Here is a 9,902-nt window from a genome sequence, read left to right as displayed (position 1 = left end):
ACACACACACACACACACACACACACACACACACACACATTCCTCCCATAGTACAGTACTTTAAAATTAATAGCACATGCAGAGGAAAAACTAAACCCTTTGACGTCACTCCTGAAAGGAGGAAACATAAACAGAAAAGGCTGTACTCCAGTAAGCTGCCGGCTCAGAAGCCGATTGGTCTCTGGTTTTCCTTGCCTGTGGCAACTGACAGCACCTCCCCGCCTCGCAGGCCGGCTGCCTGCTCACCCGGCCAGTCGCTAGCTCTGGGCACTGCAGCTCCCTTGCTCGGCTCTGTCCCAGCACTTGTCTGGGAGAAAAGTGGTGCCCTTACCACTCTACCTCCCTTCTTTCTCGAGCTCTCTGACTGCCTTGGCGTTTCTTTCTTTCCTCCCCCCCCCCTTTTTTTTAAATACATATTTTCTTTTTCTTTTAAAAATTTTACATAATTAATTCCTAATCCTGGATGAAGTTGCTGGATTCTGCAGCACAAGTCTTCATGAACAAGCCACACCGCTCAGAGATTTCACGGCTTTCAAAGGTCACAGAACTGCCACTATGGTTAAATGTCTTGTTTAATGGTTGAGGTATGTACAACAAATTTAAGCGGCAAGTTCGTTTTCCTTCAGAGTACAGAGTCACAGGGAGATGCCAGGGTTTTGGGTTTTGTTTTTATTGAAAATGGACCGATATGTATATATATATTTTTTTTTCTTGTCTATGATTGTTCCTACAGCAACTAGCTTTTGAATTTCCTTCCTTTTTCTAAGTGAACTGACTAAGCATTGTCACTTGCCCTGAATTAACCCTTTGAGGGCAGCAGGGTCTAGCAGGGTCCAGCAATAGTCTCGGGGGCATTCTCTGCACTTTGAGCCCCCACGGAGGAGCCCCCTCCCCCGCCCGGGTTTTTAAGTACATGCAATATTTCTTCTCCATTGTAAATTTTAGAATTGGGTCATTTTTTACTTTTGGTAGGACGGGGCCGGAAAATATTGGTGAAGGGTTGTGAACCAGTGGAGTAGAAAATCAGGTTGCTTGGTTTCTTGTTGCTTTTTCCTCTTGAGTTTGTTGTGTTTGTCACTAGCGGACCTCAGGATGAAGACAGTGGTAGTACAGAAAGGACAGCTGGGGTGGTGAGGGGAAACAGGCAAATGGGTGGGGGCGAATTGTTGAGGGGGAAAAATCCACTTTCTCATCTTGCTACATTTTATTAAAAACAGAAAACAAAAAACAAAAACCTGTTTTGAGTCTCAAAGATAACAGAGAAGATGTAGGAACTGAGTTATGTGACCAATGATTTAAGTCTTATTATTTACAAAGGAAAATAAAACTTTATTATCACTGCAAGGTTCAGTAATTATCTCTTCCTGCACCGGTTGAAAGCAGAGTCAGGTATTTAATTAGAGACTTAAGTGATAGAGCCTGGGGACTAATTAATTACCTAAAACTTCAGCTCTTCATGTGCTCTGGCCAGAGAGACCATTGCAAGAAAGGAAACAAGCCAAGCATACACATTCGTGCACAGTAAACTCAGGAGCTGCTGCAGAGGACACAGCTAAAATCAGGGCTGATGTTTCCAGCCACCCATTATTGAGGGTATAAGGGGACCTTGCTGAGAACCAGTCCTGCCCAGCATTCAATTTGTATAAAAGCAATTCAAACAGTGCACAGTTAACGTAGATTCCCTTATCTGAGAGGAATGCAATAACAAACAAGACAGGATTTTCTGAAACCGTTCCCTTGCTCCAAAATTTCTAAGTGGTTCTCCTTAAAGTTTCTGTTCTCAACCCCGAGAACTGGGTCATATCAGGAGCCCTGTGAGCAAGGCTCAAACAGATAGTGCCCGTGAAAAGGCTAACAGAATTAACTGCATAATGTACTAGTTAAGAACAGCAAAAATATTAGCTCTGAACTGCAGAGGATGTGCTATGAATGGACAATCGCTTTTCTGCAGCGCCTAGTGGGAAAACAAGGACTTTGTGTGTTGCAAAGGCATCACTGCAGCTCCTCCATTTCCTCTGCTTTATCTTCTATTACTGGCTGGTGAGACAAAGAAGGGTGTCTGGGGTTCTGTCTTGATTGACATTTGCTCTAGTAAAATGAAGTCCCTTTTATCAGGAGCAGAAGTTCAAAGTTAACTAGCGACAACTCCCAAATCCAAACCCTCTTGATAGGGGTCTCTACCTGACTGAGTTGTCTGATTTCAGAGGACCCCATTCGACTGAGCATGTGCCAAAAGCAGCCAAGAGTGTACTTCAGCAAAAGTTGCTTGGAGAAACTATTTTTTGAATGAAGTTACTTAGGACAAGGGTGGAAAAATCCAAATGTGTCAGAGACAGGCATCAGTCTAAAGAAAACAATGATACCACAACACCGTTTAACATCTTCCACAGTGGTTAGCACAAAGACACCCATTGTTGGGGCTGAATAAAAGCTGAGTTAAAATGTTTGCTGAGAATTCACCCAACATACATTGTAAATTATCTAAGTAATTTTAAACCCGGAATTTTTTAACTGCTAGGAGAAATGTTAAGTCCAGCTTAAAATATAACCTGGAAACTGTCAATGATCAAGACAAGGGCATTCCAAACATCAGTCCATGCTGTTTTCCACCAAAAGGATGTCATACACACAAAAGTAAGATGACCAAGCTTCCCCCTAGTGGGAATGTACCACCTGGAAAGGCCTCTGCCAGGTAATTATTCTTCCAAGGTCTAACTTGTTTGCCAACCTCAAATCACAAGGGAAAACTGCTTGCTGATTCACAGAGCATATTGTTGGAAGGAATTTATTAAGCAAGAAGTTAATCGAATCCATGTCTACAAGGGCTTCATTATGTTAAAGACAGCTGTCAAATTTAAGGGTCAGAGAAGATGCAAGAATATCTAGGTAACAGCTATTTTTTTTTCTTTTGGTTTTTCAAGACAGGGTTTCTTTGTAGCCTTGGCTGTCCTGGAACTTACTCTGTAGACCAGGGTGGCCTCAAACTCATAGAGATTCACGTGCCCCTGTCTCCTGAGTGCTGGAGTTAAAGATGTGTGCCTTTGAAGATTTACCTGGTCCCTTATTTCCCCAACATTTGCCATCAGGGAACACTTCATTCTCCCCAGAAGAGTGGCCTGGCCACTCAGCACCAGGCCTTTCCAGGCATCCCTGTTTCATTCCTGTTTCTCCTCTAAGCATCCTTGCTTTCATTCATGGCGTATTTGTTGCCTCTTTGGTTTCTTAGTAGACTTTAAAGAGCGTGATGTTGAGATTTGAGGAAAAGAACAAAAAGGAACTGTAGAGACCCAGAATGACTAAATGTCTATATACATTTAGAACCTATATAAATTTAGAACCTTGACTAGCAAGAAGGACATGTGACAATGTATTAATGTTAAATCAAGGCATTTAAAGCCCCACCCCAAGGGTTATTTAAACAGGTTAACATGCAATTAAGAGAGAAATTGCATGGAGTGAATTGAAGAAAAATAAATAAATAAATAAATAAATCAGTGGATGGGCTTGGAGATCAGATGGATACCCTCAGTTAGGCAGCAGCTAACTGATTGACACTAAGCCACTCAGTTCTTCTTGACCTTAGTTTCTTCATCTGTATTAGGAACTGTTGGATAGGATTATTTCTAACATCCCTGTAGGCCAGTATTTTTGTGGTGATTTTACTTTCAAGCAGAGGTTTTGTTTTTGTTTGTTTTGTCTTGTTTTAAATCATCTATACTTAAATGTGAAAATGTCAAACTTTTATTCATATATATATATATCCAAAAGAAACCACTGCTGCTGTTCACATTTCTCAACTTGAAGTGGATGCAAAAGTAGGTTGGGGCTGAGAAGATGGCTTGGTGGGTAGAGTACTTGCTGAACAAACCTGAGGACCTGAGTTCAGATCCTTCACACCCAGGTAAAAGCTAGACATAGCAGCATGTATCTTCTATTAACAACATTTAAAGGACAGAGACAGAGGGATCATGGGAGCTTGCTAGCTAGACGAATAGCTGAAAAGGCAAGCTCTGGGTTCAGGAAGGGCCCTGTCTCACAAAAACAAACAAACAACAAACAAACAAACAAATCAAGGAGGAGAGTAATGGAGGAAGACACTTGAAATCAAGCTCTGATTTCTCCATCCATACACATTCACAGGCATGTGCACCCACATATATATGTTTGCATACAATACCCCATAGGCATTCACACACACACACATTTAGAAGAGAAACAGTAAAAAGGAAAAGCTACATAGAAGAGACAGTTGGGGTCATCCTTGTAGGTCTAGGTCTGTGGCCATTTCTCTAGAGTCAGTTTTCTCTTCAAACCCAATGATAGCTCCCTCTATTATGATGTCCCTTTTCTTGCTCTCATCTATTCATCCCCTGACTCCACTCCATCTTCCTGGTCCCTCATGTTCTCTTCTCCCCCTCTCTTTCTCCTAACACCCTCTCCACTCATACCCCCCCCAATGCGTTTCCAATATGCTCAGGAGATCTTGTCCCTTTCCCCTTCTGTGGGGCACCTTGTATGATTTTCTTAGGTTCCTCCTTGTATCCTAGCTTCTCTGGCTGTGTGAATCATAGGCTGGAATCCTTTGCTTTTGTCTAAAATCCATATATGAGTGAGTACATACCATGTTCCTCTTCTTGTGACTGGGTTCCCTCACTCAGGATGGTTTCTTCAAGTTCTATCCATTTTCCTGTGGATTTCAAGATTCTATTTATTTATTTGTTTATTTATTTATTTATTTATTTTTGTCTGCTGAGTAGTACTCCATTGTGTAAATGCACCACATCTTCTTTATCCATTCTTCAGTTGATGGGCATCTAGGTTGCTTCCAGGTTCTTGCTATTATAAATAATGCTGCTATGAACATAGTTGAACAGATGTCTTTATTGCATGGATGTGGATCATTTGGGTATATGCCTAAGAGTGTAATTGCTGGGTCCCATTTTCCTGAGGAACCACCATACTGATCTCCAAAATGGCTGTACATGTTTGCACTCCCACCAGCAGTGGAGGAGTGTTTCCTTCTCTCCACATCCTCTACAGCATAAACTGTCACTGGTGTTTCTGATTTTACTTATTCTGACAGGAGGAAAATGGTATCTAAAAGTTGTCTTGATTTGCATTTCCCTGATAGCTAAGGATGTTGAGCACTTTCTTAAGTGTCTTTCGGCCATTTTGGATTCTTCTATTGAGAATTCTGAGCATTAGTGGAGAGGCTATCTTAAATGCCCTTCCCTGATAATGATATTGTTAACTAACTCATATGCTATCATAAAGCCCTCATCTAGTAGCTGATGGAAACAGAAGCAGACACCCACAGCTAAATACTGAGTCAAACTCCTGAAATCCAATTGCAAAGAAAGAGGAGTGATGAACAAAAGGGTCAAGACCAGGCTACAGAAACCCACAGACAGCTGACCTGAACAAGGGGGAGCTCATGGACCCCAGACTGATAGCTTGGAAACCAGCATTGGACTATCTCAGACCCCCTGAACGTGGGTCTTAGTTAGAAGGCCTGGGCAGTCTAAGGGACCTCTGACAGCGGAACCAGGATGTATCCCTGGTGCACAAAAGGACATTGGGAGCACATTCCCCATGGAGGGATACTCCCTTAACCTAGAAGCAGGAGGGAAGGCCTAGTCCCTACTCCAAATGACTTGACAGATTTTGATGATCCCTCCTGGAAGGCATCACCCTCCCTGTGGAGTGGGTGGGGAATGGGATGGGAGCAGGTCAGGGGGCATGGGAATGGAAAGGAGAGAGAACAGGGATCAATATGTAAAATAAGAAGAAAACAAAAAAAAAAAAGACAGCTGAATGCAAGTTAGATTGCAAGAGATGAATTTATATCTGCACCTAATGTGGTCAAGGCAAGACACTGTTGTTCTTTTTTAGTGGTAATCTACAAAAGAGGAGAGCCCAAGTTTTGCCTTAGTTTATTCACCAGACTGAGATGGAGAATAAAACTCACATTGAGATTTTCTTCACCATTCCTCAAATTACAGGAAGAATCCTCTGAGAGTGTTGGGGGCAGCCCTGGATATCAGCAGCCATTTGGCAGAAATGAGGAGATTGGAAATCATGATGGCTTGAATGCTGATGTAATGTGACACCCTTGCTGTGGGGATCGCCCTCAGTATCTGGAAGCTTCCTCACAGTGGCTGCATAACTTCCAGGGTTCACTTGTATGAGCTTGTGTGGGCCTCGGTTTCCCTGTCTGTTTGCTGCCTATTCCTGTTCTGTGATTTTTCCTGACAAGATTCATATTGAACCGTTAGCATGGACGGAGTTCCTCCACCTCTCCCATCTGTGATTTTTACCATTTCTCTTCATGCTTTACCATCGCTTACTTATTTAAGTTCATATAATTCCACCTCCAAGATAATCACATTATCAATGAAAAGCAAAAGCAATCACAAGCCTTGGGTTTGGAGAATTTCTCCCAGAAAGACTCTCACTCTGCTGGAACATTCCCTCTCTTTGCCATATTTCTCTCCTGTATGGCAGTGCCCATCATTTTTTCTTGAAGTAACAAAGGGACATGGCATGTGTTTACTGTAGGTAAGACATCAATGGTGTAAGACAAACATCTTTTTCATAAATGTCAGTCATTCTAAAGTTCCTATATTACTTTCCTTGGCATGGCTTCTACTCCAGTTGTGGGTTTTTTAGAGAATAACTGAGCACACTTTGGTGACAAAGTTGGGGGAACCCAAAGGGAAAATGAACCCTTCTGAGGAGTTGTCTATTGGCTGCATATCTTCTGTGAGGCTGTGAGCCCTGGTGCAGGCAGGCGGCTTCATCCTCTGGTTGGCTTTGATGTAGTTCACTTGTCCTTATCCAGACACTGGTTCATCCTCTGTGGCTAGGACCAGCTGGCATCTCTAACAAGAAAGGGCTTACAATTAACAGCTGAAGCATGGAGGAGGAGGTTTGTCATTTCAAAGAAACCTAAAATCAGCATGGCAACACACAGAAATCTATAAAACATGGGAAAATTTTAGTGATATTCTGTAAAGGCCTCAATATCCCAAACCCTATCAACAACAATCTGCATTGACATTTGTATACAGTACAGAGAATGAAAATGATAGCAGAAGCCAGTAGTCCAGTAGAGTTTTGTCCAGCACATGGAGTTCCTACCTCCCATTCTTCCTTTTTCCCTCCCTCGCCTCCTCCTTCCCTTCCTCCCCTTCTTTCTCCCTCCCCTTTAAGATTCCCCCATCTCCTCCTCTCTCTCTTTGATCTATAAGGGGAAGATAAACAAAATGAGGTGAGTTTTCCTTTTATAATGTTCAGAGTAATATTTGCTTTAATTTTCTCCTTTCTAATAGTTGGTGTACCCATGTAAAGAGCAACTAAGAGTTGGGACTCTGAATCTTGCTCTGTCCAGTACAGGATGTCAGGCCACAGATGGTCAGGGATAAGGAGTGTGTTTCCATGGCTCCAGGTGGAGACTGGAATGTGATTACAAGCACTGAGTTAGGGAAAAATCTATATTGACATTTGTATAAATATGTAGAACACTGGCACATTCTCAGAGAAAAATCTCTGGAAATCTAGATTTAAAAAAGAAAATGGATGTTTCCAAAAGGAGAACCTGAAATGTAGAGAAGGAGAGAAAGGAGAGAAACTTCGGTTTTGTAAATTCAATAGAGTTGTTCACCTTTTCCCTATAAGTTTATGGTATTTACAGCTGAAATCATTTTGCTGTCATGTTTGTGACCCTATATGGTATTTGACGCTGAAAACAAAGTTTGATGATGAAGAAAAAAAGGATTTTTATTTGGCTTTAATTTTATTTCATGTACTTTTGAAACTGTTAGAGAGAATGTTCTAGAATGGGCAGGAAGACACTAAAAACTCAACGTTCCAACTTGAGTAACTTTGGGCCGCCATCAGCCCTCTAGACTTGAATTTTTTTTCAGTATAGAATGAGCAGCTTTGTCAAGACCCAAGTTTCTTTCAGCTTGCCATGGTGTCCATGGAAACCTTTTGGCTAAACCAATACATGTTATATATTTTCCTGGTTTGAACATATCAGCTAAATTACCTGTTTTAAATTGGTTCAGTTTTGCTTCATTTTTCAAATTAGTTAAACATGGAAAGCTTTTAATTTTCTCAAACTGCCTTGAAGGAAACTATATATCTTTCGGCAAACTTTTAAAATACATCTATACCATAATATAAGTTATTTAGAAAACATCATTTATATTAATAAGTTCATGTTATGGGTATGCAGACAACTAATGCTGGATCTGTTTCAATGCGATTTATGCATTTCTTGGTTTTCCATTTCCCCTTCTCATTATGTCAGTTGCCAGCTGTGTCCAGTGAGAAGAAAGAGCTCAGTCATTGACAAGTGTAGACGACATTCTCATGAGAGGAGATGCCCCAGCAATATGGAGGTCTAAAGAAGGCCTCGATTTAGAAAATGTCACTAACTCTAGAAAAAGTTGTTTCCGGTGTGGTAGAAATGTGACCTTTCTCTGTCCTTCACACTGGTGTTCTCATTTTTTTCAAAGAAATGAAAACATAATTTCAGTTTGCCTTTTAGTTCAATTTGGAAACGCTATTCATCATGGAACATATCTAGCAGTTTTAGTCTTATTTCCTGAGGTCTTTTATTTGTAGAAAAGAGTGGGTGTCTGTGCAATGGCACTCGTGGGTCATAAGAGTAGGGGGTTCTTCTGTATTTTCTTCTAACTATTAAAAATTACTGTGCTAGGAAGATGTTTCAAAAGCTTATAAATACAACAACTGGCCTCTCTCTCTCTCTCTCTCTCTCTCTCTCTCTCTTGATGTTCAGGGGAGAGAAGTACAGGATTCAGGCCTTTTCAAACTTGAAAGGTACAAAGGAGAGGTCAGGGGTCAGCAGTGGTCTAGCAGCTGTGAGGTTCTGGGTTTGGTCTCCAGCATCACTGGGGAAAACTTTTAATGTCTTCATTCATGACAGCAGGTGACTTGGAGATCAAAGTGAATTACCATATATTGTCCTCTCTGGTGTAAAGCTTTAACACCTTGTATATTTATTGAAGTAAATGGCAAAATGTAATTTAAAATAAAATAAGTTTATGTGGTGGGGGGGGCGGGAGAAAAGGGAAAGGAGGAAGAGAAAATAAAAGTCCATTTGGTTTTCTTAAGGAGCCCCAAATTTGTGAGCTAAAATTCCAAATTCAGGTTCGGGATTCAAGAATGATTGATAGATCCTCTTGGCCAGGTATTTAGCATTTTTGGTTTTTGCTTCTCTGAAATGTAACTTGTAGCAAGGTACTTTTGGGCCCTCTAATTCCAGGCTTTCATATGTAATGAGTCACTTCACTCTTAACAAAAAATGACGCAAGCCACTTTATTGTCAAGCCATTCTTGTTAAGCAGGATTGGCTGGGCCCATTTCAAAAGCAAGGGTATTGAAACTGAAAAGAATTCCAGTTAATGCAGCCAGGGTTCCACTTTCACTCAGGTGACAAGTCTTAATTGTTCTTCCATGTTTTCAATTCATCTCTATGCACTCTAAGCATGACTTGAAAAACATTTTTAAAATATTTATACAAAGCATAAGAGCATTTGTTTTCAAAAATGTTAAAACATTCTCCTAACTATATTTACACACAGGAGGTTCTAAAACAAAGAGGAATAATATTCTTTCATTTGTAATGCCTTAGAAGTTGACACTTCAAACTTCAGTAGGGTGGTTGGCTACAGTGGTGTACAAGGATGCTCAGGAAGGATTCAGTGGGGGGGTCACTCTCGTTCTGTGACTGTGTACACATTAACCTTATCCTACCTACAGTTTCTGAGATGAAGTTGTATATGGTATGTCTCCTAAAAGTGTAAAAGAGATGGAAAGGCTTTTACTTGTTGAGTGAGAGAATGAAAGAATTAAATGTGTAAGCCTATCAACTG

At 41.0% G+C, this 9,902-nt stretch overlaps 1 protein-coding gene across 1 annotated transcript in view; it reads left to right on the top strand.

Moving 5' to 3' along the window:
* Window positions 1-266: 266 nt before the first annotated feature.
* Pde7b (phosphodiesterase 7B) overlaps window positions 267-9,902 on the top strand; it is a 292,866-nt gene continuing 283,230 nt past the window's right edge. Inside the window, exon 1 of the mRNA XM_051175368.1 lies at window positions 267-584. Coding sequence (XP_051031325.1) covers window positions 564-584 — 21 coding nt within the window. The 5' untranslated portion in view covers window positions 267-563. The remainder of the gene's footprint in view (window positions 585-9,902) is intronic.

The sequence above is a fragment of the Phodopus roborovskii genome, unplaced genomic scaffold, assembly GCF_943737965.1.
Source record: "Phodopus roborovskii unplaced genomic scaffold, PHOROB, whole genome shotgun sequence".
Lineage (NCBI taxonomy): Eukaryota > Metazoa > Chordata > Mammalia > Rodentia > Cricetidae > Phodopus > Phodopus roborovskii.
Note: the sequence above shows the minus strand (reverse complement) of the source record. Positions and strands in the feature narration are given on the sequence as shown.